Source organism: Phalacrocorax aristotelis, chromosome 3, assembly GCF_949628215.1.
Source record: "Phalacrocorax aristotelis chromosome 3, bGulAri2.1, whole genome shotgun sequence".
In the NCBI taxonomy this organism is placed as follows: Eukaryota; Metazoa; Chordata; class Aves; order Suliformes; family Phalacrocoracidae; genus Phalacrocorax; species Phalacrocorax aristotelis.
This window is the reverse complement of record NC_134278.1, coordinates 115,134,612-115,154,452: the sequence shown is the minus strand read 5'-3', so window position 1 is coordinate 115,154,452 and position 19,841 is coordinate 115,134,612. Positions and strand designations below refer to the sequence as shown.

The 19,841-nt window shown below is 48.6% G+C and overlaps 1 protein-coding gene across 2 annotated transcripts in view; it reads right to left on the bottom strand.

The window, feature by feature from the left end:
- MDGA1 (MAM domain containing glycosylphosphatidylinositol anchor 1) overlaps nt 1-19,841 on the bottom strand; it is a 158,388-nt gene that overhangs the window by 30,408 nt on the left and 108,139 nt on the right. The window contains exons 11-14 of one of the 2 annotated variants that reach the window (XM_075089147.1): nt 11,347-11,524; nt 10,246-10,269; nt 2,911-3,063; nt 1,567-1,701 (exon numbers count right to left, since the gene is read on the bottom strand). In XM_075089147.1, the coding sequence (XP_074945248.1) occupies nt 1,567-1,701; nt 2,911-3,063; nt 10,246-10,269; nt 11,347-11,524 (490 nt within the window). The remainder of the gene's footprint in view (nt 1-1,566; nt 1,702-2,910; nt 3,064-10,245; nt 10,270-11,346; nt 11,525-19,841) is intronic. The other variant, XM_075089148.1, reaches the window with a different exon arrangement.

Below are 19,841 nucleotides of genomic sequence, written 5' to 3'. Positions count from 1 at the left end.
CAAAAACCTGTAATGAATTGATTCCCTGGCATGCCTAGTCCACCCTATCTCCAGACAGACCACCACATGAGAGCTGTAAAACAGAGGTCTCTTCCAAAAGCAAGCAAAAGCTGGTGGGCTTTTGCTCTCCCCATGAAATGAACTTGGAAGTACGATACATAGCTATATTCCTAAAGGCAACAGAGCAAGAGAGGCCTCCTCCCTCCACATCTTCTTTCACTGCCAGCCTCCCACTGGTCTGGGCCACCCTTCATTGCAATCACAAAGAATAAGATCCCTTTCAAGGCCTCCAGGAGATGTACAGGAACTAGGCAGCAAGGCTGACTGACCACAACAGAGAACTGCAGGGAACAAGGGAGGTTACCCGCCAGAATTAACAGCTAGACTGCATCAGCTAAGCAAGACCAGCAGGTCCAGAAAAACCTTGTGTGAACCAACACTGACAGTGCTCTGACTGAGCGACCTGCCACTGCCAGTGTGAAGACAGCACAGAGCAGCCTGCCTGCAGGGGAAATACAGGTGCGTACAAACACCTCTGACCTAGCTGGACTCTTGACTGCAGACAGCAAGTATGAGCCCTCAGATCAAAGACTGAGATGGACACCTGCTTAGAGAACCACAGCCCAGCCCATACCCCACAGCACCCACGGGTTTAGGGTTTCAGCCTCACCCCCACTGAGAGGAGATCACAGATTTAACCTCTCTGCCACGCCTCACATGCACAGAGCTGTGACGGCTGGACTCAAACGCATGTTCCCTCCCAATGACATCAACAGTGCCAAGGCAGAGAGCTGTTAATTAACCCCGTTTATTGAAGGGCGGACACATTCCTGCCTGGGCCCTGATTTTTCAGTCAGGCTGCAGTCCAGCAGGTGATTAATAACCCAGCGTGCTGTGGGAAGAGTGCATCTATTATTCAAATTAATGAAATTATAATCAAGAGGTGACGAATTAGCAATTGCTCCTTGACTGGATATGGAAACTCATTAGTGTGCCAGGCGCTTCTGGGGTGCTCGCTGCACTCATAGGCTTATGGTTAAAGAGGAGGGAGTCAGGCAGAGCAGGCAGCCCCTTGGCACAGCTGAGGGAACATGCATCCCGCCCACCCCAAAATAGCTGTGGCCACTAAAGAATCCTCCAGTCCCACAAAGCCCCTCCACCTCTGTCTCCTCTCCAACAGACAGACTGTTCACTTGGTGTCCTGCTGCCTGGAGCAAGGCGGCTGTGGCTGTGAGAAGGGGAAATGTGTGCACATGGGTACAATGCTCTTTTTTGTGGAGAGTAGGGAGACTTATGCTAGAGGAGGAGCGAGCCAGAGGGGAAGGGCTGATGGCTGACTGCAAGATACTGCTCTGAGGATGGGCTGCAACAACCTTACAACCGTGACACTGGTGGGGTGTGGGGAAGGGACAAGTATCTGAAAGCAACAGCCCACCCTGGTGCTTTGAGCACTGGAGTCAGACTCATGAATGGCTGGCCACAGGCACAGCTGGCAGAGCGGAGGCTAGAGGTCTTCCCCAACAGCCTGCACTAGGCTGGGGTTACCCTTCCCTGGATGGTACTCACCAATGTGCTTCCCGTACATGTGGTAGTAGAAGGAGACACAGTAATACTTGGCAGTAATATTGTAGAGGGGGCTGATGAGCCGGGCTTTGTCTCCTGTCACCCGGGGCCGGGATGCCTCGATGAACATGTAATAACCTACAGAATGAGAGGGAGAGGTGGGGAAAGGCAGGGTGCACTGGGTCTCCCTCCCTGCAAGTGATGGGATGCTGGAGGCTGGGAGACCATTCCTCCTCTGAGAGACATGGCCTTGCTCTTCCCACCTGCTCTGCACCCACTGCGATCCCAAGCCAGAGATGGTTGCAGGATGTCCGCAGTGCCTCCCTGCCTCTGCAGTATTTAGGAGAAAGCAGGACAGACAGGCATCAGTGGACCCGCTGTAGGCACATGCAGCAGATGAGTCCCTGAACATGCACACACACATCTGTCTGGGTACAAAATGAGCCATTCTCCTGCAGCCTGAGGAGCCCCAGAGCTGACTGCACTGTGTAAGGAGAAAACCAGAAGGAGAAGGGAGAAACCATTCCAGCCTAATTTCTCTGCCTCAAGCAGAGGGAGTGAGGATTCAGTATATCTGGCCTAAACAATATTGTTATCTAAAGAGAACAATACCAAAGTAGTTGTTAACAACCCAGGGAGGAACAGATTAGCTATTTAATTTGTTGGCATCATTTTCAATGCTTGTTCAGGCTGGTGTACTGAACGCTAATGGGAAAAGCCATTTCCTTAGCTGGCCATTGGATGTTCCCATTTTGTCTGGGTTCAAAGATTTGTGCTTGCATACAAATTTACTTTCCTCGTTAGAGAAAGGGGAAAGTAATATCCAGCCTAAATGGGAGCATGTACTCCATGCACAGCTAGCGTGAGCAATACACACCACCAGTCTCCTCCAGCTAGAGGTGAGGCATTTGCTGCCACCCCACAGGCAGCTCCCACCTGGTCTCTCATGCTCCTGCTTGGTACTAAGGAGGTCTGTTTGCCTCCCAGAGACCTTCTTTGAGTAAACAGCTGGCTAAAAACAGAAGGGCTATTTCTAGGCATTAGAGATGTTCTCCTACTTGTTTATGCTTTTTTCTACCTCAAAACAAGCATCAAATGGGACAAGGGCATTAGGCGGCAGGCAATTAGCTGGTAACAAGAAGTAATGCTCACACTATTCCCTTTAACGAAGTCGTGGGTGTTTTAATTGTGTGTTTAATGCCAATCAGTAACATGCAAATTAACTGCCTGCTCCCTGCACCCTGTGCAGAGGAGAAGCGTGTTGTGTGGAAAGCAGATCAGCACTCTACCAGCTCCCAGAGCCGTAGGACGCCTAACAAGCCAAAAGAAACTCAGATTTGTGCCTACCCTCCGGTGTACCGCTGATGTCCGTGGGTGGCCCTGTGTTGACGGTGCGCTTGGGGTTCTGGGTCAGGGCGTTCTGCCGGGTCCAGTCGAAGTTGTCCATCTTGTCTTGCACGAAGCCACAAATCTTCTCATCCTCAAAGCGGCAAGTGTTATCTGCGGGGAAGGGAAGGGGCTGGTCAGCAGTGGCTTTTCAAACCTCCTCCTCAAGGCTGCCGGGGTGCTTGCAGCAAGTTGCACAGCACTGCTACACTACCACTGCGGCTCTGCATCAAACTGGGGACAGATGGGCAGCCCCTGACCTCAGGAAGATGCTGAAAAGGAATATATCCATGATTGGTACGATTATGGAAGGGTTAATCTAGGGTGATGGATGTGATGGTCTGACAAAATGTAAGAAGGCTATTAGGGCTAAAGAGAAAGAGATTCTGCTGTGAGGCCTGAGGGGGCAAATGTAGAAGAGGGTAAAAAGAGCATTGAAGGCAAACAGGCCACAAGGGCTTTTAAACCAGAACAACTGATGGTTGAATAATTTCCCCAGGAGAGAGGAAAAAGTGCCAGCAGATGACACCCCACCCCACCCCCTGCCGTGGTATTTTATTAAACTAAACTAGGGCACAGATGAAAAAAAACAGCTGTGGAGAAGAGGTCAGCTCAGTGCCACAAATGTGTAATTTAGCCACAGTACATCCAATTTATACCAGTTAAAAGGCACATTCGATACTGCAGCTTATGCTGGTTCCCCTAATAAAATAAGTCATGTAGGTAAAAGACTTTTATGTAGGATCAACCACATGTGCAATGGGGCTCGCTTTTATTACTACCACAAGACAGTCACACCCTACGGGAATATTGTAAGACAGGTGAAAAATCTTGTGCATAGATGGACTTGCAGAGATTGGAATGAATTGGACTTGACTAGGCTGAAGAGGATAACCTTTGTGGTAGAAAGGTAGTTCCTGAGCCACAAAAACGAAGGCCAAGAACCAGCTTTGCACGGCTGACACAGTAGGAGAGGGATGGAAGAAACAGACAGAAGAGAAAGAGAAAACAGGTCCAAGACCTGATGTGAAAATTGCTTTTAGTTCTGAAAGGTCCCTGGGCAGAAACCAGAGCTGGAGAATGGGCTGAAAGTGGGATGTCAGACCTTGTGAGTGGTGCAGACACAGTAAGTACAGATCTTTTAACCTTCTGTCTTTATATAAAAGCAAGGAGGTGTGCTGTGAAACTGAAAGATAAAGTACTTAAATGCCATGAAAGAACACATAAAGAAAGGAAAACAAGGCTCTTGCTAAGGGCTTAGGATGTGCCAGAACCTCATCTATGTCATGCTGGTGCAAGACTCAAACTTTCTGGGGTTTACCTCCCAACACTGTTCCTGTTATCATGCCCAAAATTAAGAGAAGCCCAAATGCCTACTTGGGCTCCTGCATTCTTGTATCTTCACAAGTGGTTTCCTCTGATTCCTGGGTGGGAGGCCCTCTGTCCCAGGATGGGTGACTTCATCAGGACATATAGGGTAGAGCAGGGTCAGCAACCCACAGGCTGGGTGCCAAGGATTGGACAGGCAAGGGAAGCTTTCTGCAGCGCCAGGGCCAAAAGCTCCAGACATGGTATGTTGTGATGGTAGGAGCTTCACACACCTACCATGCACACCAAAATCTGCCATCTTCTACCAGAGAGGAGAGACTACTCATGCAATGAACAGCATCTTGACTCTGAGATGCTGTACCTCCCAGTTCCTACTCTGCAGCTAAGGCCCTGCCCATCCCCTCCCATTTGGAAATAAAAAAGACTGTCATCCAAACAGACATCAAAAGCCTGCAGACCCCTGTGGCAGGGAAATGGGGTCTCCATGCTGTTGTTCCCTCTTCTTGACTGTCTCTCTCCAGCATCCCACCAAAGCAGTGAGAAGAGAGGAGGCAGCATCCTGCTGTGGCCTGTAAAAAAGTCTTTGCCACCACAGGTTGGGTACTGTGCTGCAAGCCACGGGCTTGGTTCACAGACCAGGGCAGCTGGGTCTTCTGTAAGCTCAGCAGGAAATGCCACTCCTGTGAGCCAAGCACAGCCATCAGGAGCTCGGCTGGGCTGGCCACTTAACTGCTGATTAACCCTGGCTAAGTGCTTTCCGTTCAATCCGCTCATTTCTAATTAGCATTCTAATCCAAATTAGCCACTGCTCTGAAGTGCCAAGCACAGGGGGCCACATGGCAGCTGGAGCTAAAGGAGGAGGGAGGAGTGGGGAACTAGCGGATGGGGCTAGACTCAGACTGTGGGGTCTGAGGTAGGGCAATTGTGTGGGCTGGGGGGCCCGTTTCATCCCCAGCACAAAGAGCTGGATGGGGAAAGGGTGAGAAAGCATATTTAAGGGTCCTTCCCCAGCTCTCATGGCTGAGAGGAGGGAGTTTGTGGCTGCACCAGATGCTCACTGGTCCTCACAGGCGGGGTTGGAGCACACAAGCTTTCTGATATTGCTGGGTTGGTCTAACACCCCAGCTTCTCTCCATTGGATGAAGACAAACATTTGCATGGCTCCAGCTCACAGGCTGCCAGCTGCAGTTAGAAGAGGCCATTTTTCTCTTACAATGTCATTATCCTACACAGCAGGATCCACTGCAACTGTCCTTTTGCAATCAAAGGGATTGGGATGATCTGCACCTCTGACACTGTTGTGCAGAGGAGAAAGATGACATCTTTCTGCAGCACAAAATTCCCTTAACAGGGAATATCAGGTGGAAAGCAAAGCTGAAAGCTGTAACACAGAGACCAGCCAGGCAACTGATTGAGGGGGAGCAAACCCACAAAGGATGACGCACAGAAACCAAAGCAGCAGCAGATTAAGGAAAAAGCCCAAGCTCAGGCATTGATCAGAGAGCACTCTGTAAGACAAGAGGACTGAGGACAGTATTCTCAGCTTAGCGCCAAGGGCTGGTTGTGCCAGGTGATGGATTAGTGTGATTTGTAAGAAGACCCACAGACCCATGGGATGAGACTGCTCAGAGACGACTTGAAAGCTTGAAGAGAGTTCTTTTAATGCCAAAACAAGGCCCTGAGTCCACCCTCTCCTCTCACTCAGACACAGCTACTTCCAGAAGGCAACAATTCTAGCAGAGACCATAAAATAGAGAAGGGTCCTATGCACCACAGATAGCACAATACGATCAGGCTTACGTACAACACCATTTGCTGTGCAGGAGTTGATAACTACAGCACATTGTCTCTGCTTAGCTTGGGATCTCAAGGCACTTTGCAACAACTAATGAACACGGCTTTTTAACATCTCTATGAGGTACCAATGCCTTTTTCTATATATCGCCTGCATTACAGGTGGGGAAACAGAGGCATGTTTAAGGTCACACCTGGCAGTTCCAAAACTGCAAACAGAAGCCAAGTGCTCTGACTCCTGGTCCTTTGGTTTAAAACAAGCCACAGAAGGGTAAAGCTCTGGTGCTTCTCTGAGCTAGAAGTGGAGGTGCCCAGAATAACTAGGAGATGTTTGGTGTGGTTTAGGAAACCGCCAGCACATCACCTCTGGACAGTTATCAGCAAGACTCGCCAGGACAAACCTGGCAGATTGAGCCAATAAGAAAACCTTTAAATGACCTGCTGTGTCTCAGAGGCCACAGTGGTGATCCAACTGTTGACCCTGCCTGTGTGAAGCAAACCTTCTTGCAGACTCATACCATCTGCCAGGGATCCTGGCTCAACAGTGCAGCGCAAAGGAAGCTTCCTGTTTAAAAATTAAACAGTGGATTTAAATATTGAACACAGAAGTTGTTCTCTGGATTGTTAGAGGCGAGGTGGAGGTGGCAGGGGAGCTGGTTCCTCAAAGGCTGGAGTTAGCACTGTCTTCACCAAACAGATTTCCTTGGCAGGCTTTGCAGTGGTGGCAGCTCGAAGTGCAGAGACGTTTGCTCCCAGTTACCTCCCTGTATTCCCAGGGGAGAGACCCTCTGCTGTGGCTACTAGCATTTCTTGTTGCTTTGCCTTCTTGAGAAACATGATGGAGGTTTTAATTTCAAGTCCTTAGGGGAAAGCCATCCCTGGTCCTGAAATTCTGTCTGCCAGATGAATGCAAAAAAAAAATAATCCTATTCTAGCTGCACACTATGGGTGAATAACAGATGGAGCACACTTCAATAAAATTGCCTTCATCATTTAGCTGTGGTCTGATGGCTGAAACCAGCTTGGAGCACAAGGGACCATGCTCTGAGCCTCAACTCTGTTGCTCTCTTGTAGACCTGCTGCGTGACCCACAGGCTATCACCTTCTCTCTGGAGATCAGTTTCCCCATCTAGAAGATGAAGACAATGAAAACTGTATTGCGACCTCAAAGTTTGTTAGGATCTAAGAAATAGCATTTAACAGCCTTTCCCATGGTAAGTTTCTAAAGCATTTATAACCAGTAATGGAAGAAAGCTTCACAGTACCAAAACTGGTTGGGTCACACTGGATTGCCATCTACTTTAATATCTCCATTTGTGACAAGGGGATAATATGGCCCAGACAATCCTATTTTCCATCATGATACAAGGAATTGGTGGCAGTCACCTTTCTTAACCTTTGTGTTACACACATTCCTGAGGCATGGGCACAGATTTGAGGAAACCAGGTCTAAACACCAGGCTCGCATCTCATTCTCACATGTTCATACTGGGGCAACAAGCTCAGATTCCTCTGGACTATAAGGTGTTATCAGAGACAGGACACACAAGCACTAGACAGTAAACAGTAAGCCAGGGTAATCTACAACAACCAGCATCTGGTACTGATCACCACCCACTGTACTTGTCCATGATCCCAAAACATTTTAGCACCACACACAGCCAAACTGCAGATCTACGAGAAATCATGTTGCTGCTCTGGAAGGGCAAGACACACTGGCCAAGAGAAAAAAAAAACCAGCAATGCCATATGCTTCTTAATGCCCTCATCATCAAGGTTGCAAGGCTACTCATGCTAGAACCAGGGAAACCAAACCATCCACTGTGGGTGAGCTGGAATAGCTTGCAGGGCTGCACTGCAGGGTTTGGGTTAGAAAGTGAATGCTATAACCAAATGCAATTGCAGGGGAGAGGCAAGGACAGAGCAGATTCCCCAGCACTGGAATTTAGTCATGATGTTAAAATAACCAGTTATTCTAAGACATCTTTAAGGGAATACCTTAGAATTAAGATAATTCTAAGATCATTTTTTAAAGAAAAACTCTGGTTTTTCGAACTAGATTAACTGACTTTTAAGAGTTATGGTCAGTCTTACTGCTAACCTCTAAATATTTGAAATCCTCAATGTTTTTTGTTCATTTCCTCTGCTTTTACTTTGTAACCCCAGTACCTGGCTCTGTAACCATGCCACATGCATGCCTGCCCCAATGTCATTAACATCTTATTAGGCTGAGAGAGAAAACGCATGAAGAAATAATTATATTAAGTGACTCTCAGAGTTTGTAAATTAATCACCATTGTGCTTGCCCTTGGATCAGGCTGCCAGAGGCATTAATCATCTAATCTTTGCCTTTCACTTGAGAGCTCTTAATGTTTGCTCCCAGAATTTGGCTGGGCAGCCTAGCGTGAGGATACCTTTACAATCCTGTCCCAACCCTTTTGCCTGGGGGATGGTGGTAGCAGAGGAAGTGGGAAAATAAGAGGTAGCACTAGGGATTTCCATCTTACTGGGACGAGAGCCTGGGAACTGAGCTGTGGCCCAGAGACAGAGCTAAGAGCCTTTGGGCTCATATTTCATTGGCAGCAGGTCTGAAAGAAAGCGTCACCTCTGAAAGGAAGTGTGGTGGGTGTAACTTTAGGCAGTCAGTCTCAAGGCGTGAACTCACAGGCAAGACCTTTATGACTGGCCCAGAGGTCCCTATATCCAGCATAGGCTGGGTAACCTGTATCAAGGAGAAACCCTAAGTGTTGGGTTTACTGCATGAAAATACAAGCGTGGCTGTTATTCCCCACCTTAGGCAAATTTCATGTTGTCGTTCTGGTCTCAGTCACACTGCCAAAGCGACCCCAGGTGAGCAGTCTGAAGACTCACTTTACCAAGATCCCAAGAGATTGATACAGTTAGGACCAAAATTGCCTTGGCTTTACCAGTGATTTATGTAGTATAAAAGCAATCAGCAAAAGGACAGATTTTGTGGGCTGGGATGCTTGCCTCCTCCAGCAAGTACTGAGGAACACATTCTGGAGTGGGTCCCTGGCAGTACACTCAGTGTTTCCCCACGTATCTTCTATGGAGAATGTTTAAAGAGGAACAGGAAGTGGGACAAAGCAAAGCAAAGCAAATCCCTCTAAGAAGCAGAGTATGGTTCATCAAACCATCCTCAGAGTGTGAACTTGCAAGAGTGAATGCTTCATGGCTGCCTTAAAAAGATAAGCCCATATCCTGATTCCTGGCTGCTGTTGCCTAATCCTGGCTTCTCCTTCCCACTGCTACCCTCTAGTGCAGCAGTAACACTTACTTACACATACACAGAGTAATGTATAAACAGACTGAATGCTGATTCAGCAGCTGGAAGCAGGGAGAAAGAAACAGCTACATGGAACCACCTGCTCCCCATGAACCACCAGCAAGTAGTCTGCCCATCTCTGCCCAAGAATTTTGCCTGGGCTTATATCCAACAATCGAAGCAAAAGGACTTTATTTCATCCCCTGAAGATCACTCCACCACTACTTACAGCATGCTAGAAATCCTCTTTTATGCTCGACGGGCACCATCATGTTCTTTTTAAAGACCATTGTTCTGAGATGTTGTGTATTCTGCTCTCAAAATCAATGGGAGCTCTGGGTGCTCAGTAATGATGGGCCTGAATCTTGGCAGGAATGACCAGAAGGTAAATAAGCAAGTAAACAGTGATGACACTGGAGGGAAAGAAAAAAGGGACTGTGCTCAGGCATTTGCAAGAAGAACCAGATCTGAGCTGGAGACTGCTCCATACCAGCCCGCAGAGATGTCAAGTGGTATCTTTCCTGGTCAGAAGAGGATGGAAGGATATACATTCCTTTTTGGGGAACATTTAATAACCTGCTTACTGAATGCAGATTGCTAGTGTTAGAGGGAGAGTGGGTTCAAGATCACAGTCCATCCAGTTGCTGAGGTATCAGGTGTGAGTGGGAGGCATATCTCTGGTGTATATCTCCTGGCGATAACTCAAGGTACAACAAATGGTGTTACTTACTGGAAGCATTAGTGTATGCAATTTCATCCTCTTTTGAGGAAAAAAGATTTGGCAAAGCCAGCTGTGTATTCCAGCTGTTTGGCTTTCCTGATCTGCTGGAACACCTGATGAACATGCATTACATTCAAAAGGTAAATACAAAGGCCTTGTTGCTTACCTGTTGGGTTGGGATAGTTGATTGCTGGAAGAGTAAACAGAAAAACAAGTCAGAACATCTAGTACTCCCTCAAAACACAAATCACAATCAAAGTCTGAAAATAAAACAAACACATCAAGAAATGTCATAGATGCACAAATCTCCTAGCAGCATCCCTGTGAAACAGCAGTGCTTGGTGTCTGCCTTGGTGATGGAGAAAGATGCTGACTCTCTGATCCAAGCAGCCACAGACCTTAAGAAAACCCCACACGAAGGGTGATCCTGGAATTGCACAACCAAGCAGTTTCTTTCTGGACCACCCACTGGGATAGTGCCTAGTTAGATACCAAAGCCTGGTGTCTAAGAGGGACATCAAAACAGTTTGAGACACTGTGGAAGTCTGAGACAACAGGTATGCTGGGGAGACCAGAATATGTTGTCACTCCACGGGACAAGAGGGTTGTGTGAAATCATGCAAACATAACAGGAGGGGAATCTGTACTTTCTGCTGAAATACAGTGTTCAAAATCCTAAGGTGAGTAAAGAAATCATAAAGTTGAGAGAATGGGGAGAGTTGTTAGCTGTTGGGATGCTGGGGAGAGAAGCGTGGTCATGTATATCAATGGGATGATCTGGGATTCAGGGTATTGGACAGAGCTACAGGTTTACTAGTTACTAGTTAGGAAAGGAACTGTGCATTCAGCTCTGGAAAGAACTGAAGCCCCCTGAAATCCTAAATCCTCTTACTTTTATGGGCATGTAGCTAATACGCAGTGTCCAGTGGCTGTCCTCTAAAATATGCCATTGTGCCACAGGAGGCTGCAGCATGGCCTGACCAGGGACTGGGGTTTTGGGGCTCTGCTGCCCACAGAGTGGAGAGTGCAAGTCAGCTGCTGAGTGAAGGATAAGCGGAGACTGGCTCTCAAAAAGCTCTATCTAGTGCTCTGCATTGATGGCAACAGCCAAAGCATGGCCAAATGTCATAGCACCGTCCCATCAAAACTCGGTAGAGCAAAGAGATCCACCCAAGGGTCACAGGAGACAATGTCTATGCATGCCCATGTCCCTAGGCCTGAGGCTTGGACCTGCTCTTGTAGCCAGGACCGAGGAGGAGACACCTACGTTCCATGTACCGGATGATGCGGGCAGCCATATCCCCAGCCCCAAAGCTGGTGATGGGTGTCAGGCGAACTTCATAACTCTGAGGCACTTTCAGGTTGGGCAAGATGTGCTCCAGCAACAGGCCTTTCTCCATTTTCTGCACAGGAATGAAGGTTTGGATGGTGTTTCTCTGAGCCAGCTGCACAGAAAAAGAACCCACAGTGTTACGAAAATCCTGAAACTGGAAACTTGAGGGATCCTATCCACCATCTAACACCTTGTTTCTCCTATTCCTACACAGACAAGCACACCTCGTTTATCAATGAGATCTTCATGCAGAATTGGTTTGAAAATTCCCAGCCCTGGTACAGAACAGTGATCAGGAGGCTGAGGTCTACGTGAAGGAAAGCCTTCAGGTCCTCCTGACCAAGAGACAACTTGAACAGGTCCTGGAGCAGGTGTGTGTTGGAACTGATGTCTCCAAGAGGGGAGGAATGAACCCAATTCACCTCCATTAGTGCACCAAGGTCCTGTGCATACTCAGCATGGCATTTTACCAAGATACTTTTCAGTTCACAATCACTGCTGCAGAATTAATTCAGTTGCTGCCTGGGCCCTGCAGCATTTCATTAGGACCTGTCTAATCCCGTGCTACCTCACCACCCTTCCACAGGATTCACCCTTGAACCCTAGTCCATGCCACCTCTACAGACGAGAGCAAGGGGTCTAGTTCAAGTCGGCGGTCCTCTGGAGTCATCCATAAACCCCCTTTCTCTGGGGCCCACTTAGGAAGGAGCTGAACCATACCAGCCTGCATATTCTTCAGTCTGCTAAGGCAGCAGGGAGGTTTCAAGAAAACAATGGGAAAAATATCATTGTCAAAATCACCACCACTAAAAATGATTAATTACGTGTCAGTGAAACTTCCCTGCCATAGTCATGCTTGCTTGGCGGGGGAAGGATGAGAACAAGGATTGCACTGTGAAGATACAGTTTCCTGCCTATTGCTGTGCAGTCCCTGGATCCTTGTGGCAAGATTTGTTCTGATACGTTGTTAGGGATGCTGGTCCTGGTAAAAAGACCTTTGGCAGGGCTTCCCATGACCCAGTGTTCACTGGCCCAGACACTAAGCCTCCCTCTAGCTTTGATACATCCTCTAGGCTGACAGGTTTCATCACAAAGGCAATTCTCCTGATAGGCAGGCTCAGAGTTCATCATTAACTCTGAAGTTACAGGATGACTGGAAGAGGGATGCAAGGAGGAAGGTTTATAGCAAATCTGTCAGTGTGGAGAGTATGGGGCAAGAAGATGGAGTGAGGGCACAGCAGGAGTGAAGGCTGGGCAGGGGAGCAATGTAGATGTGGTGCTTGGTAAAAACAAGCACATGCAATCCCTCCTCTGCCTGCTTCCAGCCCTAATGTACATAACCCTAAGATCAAACTCAGAAGCAATGGCTGCCACTGGATAGCTTCGCGTGCCAGAGCCCTATTCATTTCCAGGACCCACCTCCTCACCTGAGTTGATCTGCCCACAGGTTGGATAGTGCTCCTAAGTGAAGGGGAAGTGCTAGACCAGGTCATGCCATGGTACTGTGTCAGAGCAGGGACTGGTCCCTGGGAACCCCTGGCTGCATATGGTTCTCATAGGGAACAACAACTTGGTACCTGCTTTACAGATTGTACCTAAAAGGGACCTTTCTACCTAAACAGATCAGGGTGCAAGTTGCTTGAGGAGATGCTTTCTGCTCCCTCCTCCCCCTTCTCCTCCTCCCCTGGCAAGGTGGGTCAGAGGGCCAGGAACTGCTCCGGTGCGTTTCCCCAGCTTTGTGCCTTCCCATGAGGCACCCGGGAGCAGTCCCAGTGGGCAAGACCAGGGCAGTGGCTCTGGGAACCAAGCATGAACTTGGCACTGGGATGCTGCCAGGATCCATTCTTATCAACAACGCCCTATCTGCATGCATGCAAGCTGGGTGCTGAACCAACTGGCATGCCTAGCGCTCAGCCCTCCCATCTGCCAGCCCTCTGCACCACCACTGTGCCAAGCAAGAGCTGAGCTGGTTCCCAGCGGCAGCAATCTCACCTGGGATCATTAGCACCAGAGCCCCAGTTATCTGGGAGGAGAGAAAGGTTCACAAGCCAGAATCAGGAGGCTGGAGCAGTAGGGCTCCTGGCATGGGGCTTTTCGAGGAGCGGAGCCTGATGGGGGGCAGGGGGCTGGTGGCAGCTCCTCCCCATAGGCTGCCATGAGGCCAGGCGCTGGGAAGGCAGCCAGCAAATAGGAGGAGGTCAGGAGCCATTTCCCCTGTCTAGACATAACCTTTAGAGGAGAAACAAAATGCAGAGTCAGACAGAAGCCTGAGGCTGAGATTCAGACAGTGTAAATTCTGCCTCAGCTCGGAGCTGGGTGGAATTTGGGTATCTAAAGCCTCTGAGAGCAATGTCAAATCACTTACTCTCCCACATCACCTAATCCAGGACAAACAGAAATCAGCCTCCAGTCCAGACTGCAGAGCTCTAGATACCCCAGTTGAGTCTATCCACAGGGGCACAAGGGTTTAACCAAACAAATACCTGGCTGCCACCCAGGTTTGGCTGTGAAAAATAATAAAGGCACATATGTCCCCCATGTGTTGCACCTGTCCTGTTTCCCAGGAGAGACCCGGATCGCTAGGTAATGGGAAAGAGACTGCTGGGGCCCGGCATGCACCTCCTTTTGGAGCACAGGGGAAAAGTTTTGTGAGGGTCTTTTCCCTCCACCAAATATTTTGGACCCAACTCTTCTCTCAGCCTGTGTCCTGTCTCCTGCAACTTGGACAGACACAGCAACTTGCTACCAGCAAGGCTGCCCTCCACGCATTCTTCTTACAGTCCCTACAGTCCTGACAGAACTGCCGTGGGATGCCTTTGGAAAGACTGGTTCTTCTGGGTGAAAAGCAGCATGGGCCAAATGTCTCCCCTGGGCTAGCTGCAGCCACCACGAGACAGGGCCAGGTATGCTGCCAGCACAGTTTAAAGGGCATGAAATTAGTGCAAGGGAGAAAAAAGGGACAGCTCCAGCCAGCCACTTGCTCTGTGCTCACAGAGCAGGTTCTGGCTTGCAATCACTAGCACAGATCCAGCAGACAGAGACATCAAGGCCAAGGTCTGGCTCTGCCTCCCCCTCCCTAAACATCCTTTGCCTCCCTGATTGCCAGCAGCAGGTTAGTGCAGACCTCCATGTATCAGTCCAGCGGGAACTCATTTTTTAATCCTCTGCTTCAATCACCCACTGCTGCCCTCATTCTCCTGCTCCGTGCATGCTCTTCTCCCATGCTACCCTGGTATCTTCTTCCCTCCAACCCCTCCTCAGCCTCCTTCCTCCTTCTGATCATGCCAGCCCAGTACTCCAGCTTAATATTGCTGCGGTGCAGTTAATAAAGCAGAGGCAGGCACAGAGGACAGTGAAATGCTGGCCACCTTATTAGAGATGCTAAAGCCTCAGTGGAGAATCTCACACAACAAGCTCATTCATCACCAGGCTCGGGATGCTGCCAGTGGGGCCAGAACAAGAGCACAGCGCAATGCACAGCCTCATCTCACCTTCACCTCCTTTCATTTCCAATAATGAGAGGGAGGGGATGGGAAGGGAAAAAAAAAAAACCAACCCACAGTTTTTACCAGCTGGTTGTGATACCACAGTGGCGGCAGAGCAGAGAACGTTTTTGCAGAATGGGTTCACTAAAAACACCTTACAAAGGGCAAAATCAGCCCCACGTGGGACATATGTACTCACGTGCACAGTGTCACTTGTAAGCAGTATTAGCAACCGCGGGAGAGCACACTCCCATGCTTACATGTACTTAGCCATCAAGCCTCTGGGACCTGCAAACTAGGTCTGCCCTTTCTCATTCCTCACCATCACATTCTGTTTGTAGGTATTGCCTTGCCCTGTCCCCGACCTTATCATTTCAGCTGGCTCGTGATGCCTAGAGAGTGAGCATCTCACTGTGGCCAGCCAAGCTGGCTCATGGTCCAGGAACACGCGTCAAGAGCGTCAGAGAGAAAAGCAGGATGCCCACTACCCCTGCCCACTGCTTCCATCCCAGTTGGGACGCTGTCACAGCAGCGGGGTCCAAAGTATGACACCTCCACATCTACATTTTCTGTTTATGTAGGCTATTAAAGGACAAAAGGATGACGTTTTCAGACTGAATGATGTTTAATCCAGGTACGTATTAGCTATCAGACATAATAAAGCCAAAGGATATTAATAAACACATCTGTCATTAGTTAAGTGATGTAGTCCTGCTCAACAAACTGCATCCTGGATTCACAAGACCATGATAACCTACCTGTGCTGGGACTTGGTGTGACCTGTATAGCCATGCATGTGGTCTCACAACCAGCTGCACATTAAGCAGCTACATGCTTACTTGAGGGAAAAATTAGAAAGAAAACCTATTTCATCACCAAGCCCCAGGGAATTGTTGCAAACACCAGCTAGAAGAATGTACATTAAAATCATGCAGGTTCTCCAACAAGCCGATTCAAGCAAATGAACTGCTCTGCAGGCATCCAGCTTCCCAGCATTGCTATTCACTCCTGCCACTCTGTCCTTACCTGCCTGCTTCTTCAGCAACTTCTCAGCTCAGGGCATGAGCACTAGCTCTGCTTTCTGGTATCTCCCCTCCAAATCCTTTCCACAGACACTCACTGTCTCACTTTTTTCTCAGCCTCATTCAAATTCCCCTGGCTGCTCCTTCCTGCTGCACAAATGAGATGGGGGTGGCTGCCCGTGCTATCACTCCATCCTTGCCAGCTAAGCACAGACACAGGGCACTGGGAGAGCTTGCAGCATCCATCCCCAGCCAGGCTGGCCTCTCTGAAGGGAGAGGAGATGGCAGACAAAGGCAGGCTGGTGTGGCACAGCAGTCTCGCACGCAGGCTCCCTCCCTCCGACAGGCTTTTCCTCGCTCCCCATACAGCTCTGCAGAGGAGCACAACAGACAGATGCTGTCTCTGGCACGCATGCAGGTGGGGTGTTAGGCTGATTCCTGCCCCTCCAGCCCTCCTCTCTCATCTGTGAAAGTCAGGACGCTCTGGAGAGCAGATGTGCACAGGATCAGGAGCCATGCAGAGCCTCGTGGTGCAGGAAGCATAGGTATCTCAAATAGGTTTAAAAGAAGCATGGGGCAATAATGTGGACAAAATAATCTAATGCCTGTGCAGCTGGTGAGCTGCACTCTTCAAGCAATCAGCAATTAAGGTGGTCTTCAAAGCTCAGCACCCTGGCAGCAGTAGGTGCAAGGGCATCTGTGTCCCTCGTGCCCAGGAGAACAACAGATACAGTCAAGCTGGCCAGTTTCTCATCAGCCATAGACATCCCACTTTAGCATAGCCCAGGGGCCTGAAGAAGGTGACAGCAGCAAAAGGGCACTTTTCCTCTAACAGGCAATACCACTCAGGATGTGAAGGAGCCTCCCATTTTTACCAGTTCAGTCTGCCAACAGTCTTGGACACATTATATAGCTTTATCCTAAGGGGCTGCAAGCACCATCTCATGCCAGATTTCCCCTGTGGCTGTGACTGCTGTGAAGTCATCTCAACAAAACCCAACTAAGACACAGCTGCCCCCTTCCAAAGGGAGTGTCATTCACAAAGACCAGAAACAATCACGCTGTTGCCCTCAACGTGATGGCACTGGCAGTGTCTGTGGCCTTAAACTAGTGATGGCCAGGAAAGATATTCCCAAGCACCCCATCCTAGGTCCCTAGGAAAGGGGCTGAGCTTTGTTATGCCACTAGTGACAATTCCTGGAGAGAACACGGGGCTTTGCAATGCAAAATACCCTGCTACCTCAGCAGACATGACTTGGCCTCAATTTCTGCCCCAACTGCACCTCCAAAGCTACAGGATGCCTTGCAGAGAGGTAACTTCAAGGGGTTCAGATGCCATGTACTTCTTAAAGTTAAAAAAAAAAAAAAAAAAGAAAAGATGATGACAGGATTTATGTGTGTCAGAGTTTACAGTGTCAGGGATTGAGAGCAAATTATCCAAGGCCAGACCCATTCTCCATTGCTGGAGAATGAGAGCCCAGGAGATCAGTTCCACAGGTAGAAGTAAGATCATTGCAAATTTCTTGGGAAAAGAGGAATGAAAAGTACTCAGAAACAGAGGCAGGAAGAAGGTGGGGACAGGGAATTTTAGGAACCTCTCCAATATATTCCACAATGATGGGAAAACATGCTAAAAATCCAACCCTTCTCTCTCACTTCTTCCCATGGACTTTCTGACACACAGCCATGGTTAAGATTCTGGTCCTTGGTGGCACCTTGACACCACAGGACAAAGCAGAGGAAGATGGTTTGTCTTCGACACTGCAGTTGAACACCATAGATTTGATTCTTGCTCTCTGTATTTTGGCAGAGGGATAAAACCCCTCTGCACTGGCAGCCCCCCTCTGTCCCCAGGGAGTTCAGAGAAGGGAAAAGCACAGCCATGTTCAGGGACACAGCAAGGGAAGTACACTCCTGGCTGACAAGAGTTCAGTCCCCTGTCACCACAGGGGTTACCTCTGATCATTCATTTTATGAATGTACCACATCCCATTTTAAAAGCCATCCCATTTGGCCTGCTCCTCCCACTGGACAGCTGTTCCAGAGCCTGACTGCCCTAATGTTCTCATTTGCAGCCCAAATTTATTCAGAGGCAGCTTGCACCCAGTTATCTTGAGCCAATATTGTCCTTTAGCTTAAATGACTCTTTTCCCTCCCCGCTGCTTGACCCCTGATGTTTTTATAGACAGCAATCACACCCCCTCTCAGCCTTTGTCTTTGCTAGGCTGAACAAGCTAAGCACTCTGTGCCTCCTCTTTTAACACAGACTCTCACTTTCCGTGATTTACCCTGTAATCCTTTTCTGTATGATCCCACTTCTAGGAGGTGAGTATCCCACCCCTGCATATAGCATGCAGTAGCACTTCTCCACCTTGCCTGGAAGTACCTCAGGTTTCACCTATGAGTACATTTGCCCTTTCTCACACCTGCATCTTACCAGCAGCTCCTTGAAGTCAACTCATTCACCCACATTGGTCCTCCACTTCAGTCATTTCACACTGATGAGCTCCCAGCCCGCAGTAGATTCCTCTGATAGCACTCTCCACAGGCATTGACCTTGCATTGGTACTGCTGCATTTCATCCCACCTGAACCACTCAAGTAAATTTTCCATCTTTCAGATCTTCCCTACGATAACCTGATCCTTTGCCGAGGTGGCATTGCCTCCCAACCTGGTGTCAGCTGCGCAAAATTTCAGCAGCACAATCGTAATAGGGGATGCTGATCTGACAGGCTGGTATCAGCCAGGGGGAAGACGCCTGCCTCCTCAGCAGGGTAGCTGCCATCTGAAAAAGGCATTTGGGTATGTTTTACATAGTGGAGAAATTTGGTTTAGATATGAAGATCGTCACTGTGATGTTTCTTTGTAATCTCTCACCAAACCTTTTGTGCCTGTTAGATTGGATTAAAACATTTTCCTTGGTTAGTATTTCACCACCACCTTGAATGGACATTATGTCAAGCATTAACAGCATCTGTTAAAGAGCTAGGGTAAGTTTAAACTTGGATTTATTTCATTTTCCTTGCTTGATGACCATTGCTTGTGAGGAGTTTCCAGAGCAAATAATCACACTGCAAAAGTAAAGTTGGCATTTGCCAGACAAGCACACTAGTGAACTGAAATTCATGCCTATGTTGATGTTCAGTCAAGCACACAGGTTCAGATCCATGGGTTAAGCAAGCATGGATGGCCAAAGCAAACCCATTATTCAGTCTAAATAAGAAGACCTGGAAGCTTTTTCTCCTAAATTTTCCTTAACAGGAGGCTCCCTTTCTGGGCTGAGACATCCCCAGCTCCAAAGAGAGAAGCAGCTGCAACCTTCAGTAGCTACCAAGGACAGCTGAAGCCACCTAAGCCAGGAGACAGTCTCTCTTTTCTTCCTCTCACATACACCATCAGCTGCCCATCCTCATTAGGTGCCGAGAGCAGCAGTTTACAGCTTCCCAGAGAAGCCAAATTGGTGCTGTCATGAATTACTGTGAGTGCTTGTTCCACACTCTTCAATAATGTCTTTCATTAGGGGCTGATCAGAAAGCAATATGTATTTTATTAGCATATGTTCCCCAGTCTAAGAAGAACAGCCCTAACCTTCACTTTGTCAGGTAGACAGTCAAATAAAAGCCTTAACTGAGGCACAGCATGACTGGCAACTTCATGAGCCATGGGCTTACTGGGGTATTGCATGGCTGCATGTCCTGAGGAGGGGGAGCCCAAGAGTTAGAGAATAAAAGGGTAAACTAGCACCTCAATCTGGTGATCACAGAATCACAGAATGGTAGTGTTTGGAAGGGACCTCTGGAGATCATCTCATTCAAACCCCCTGCTTGAGCAGGTACACCTAGAGCAGGGGTCACAGGACCACGTCCAGGCGTGTTTTGAATATTTCCAGAGAAGAAGACTCCACAGCTTCTCTGGGCAGCCT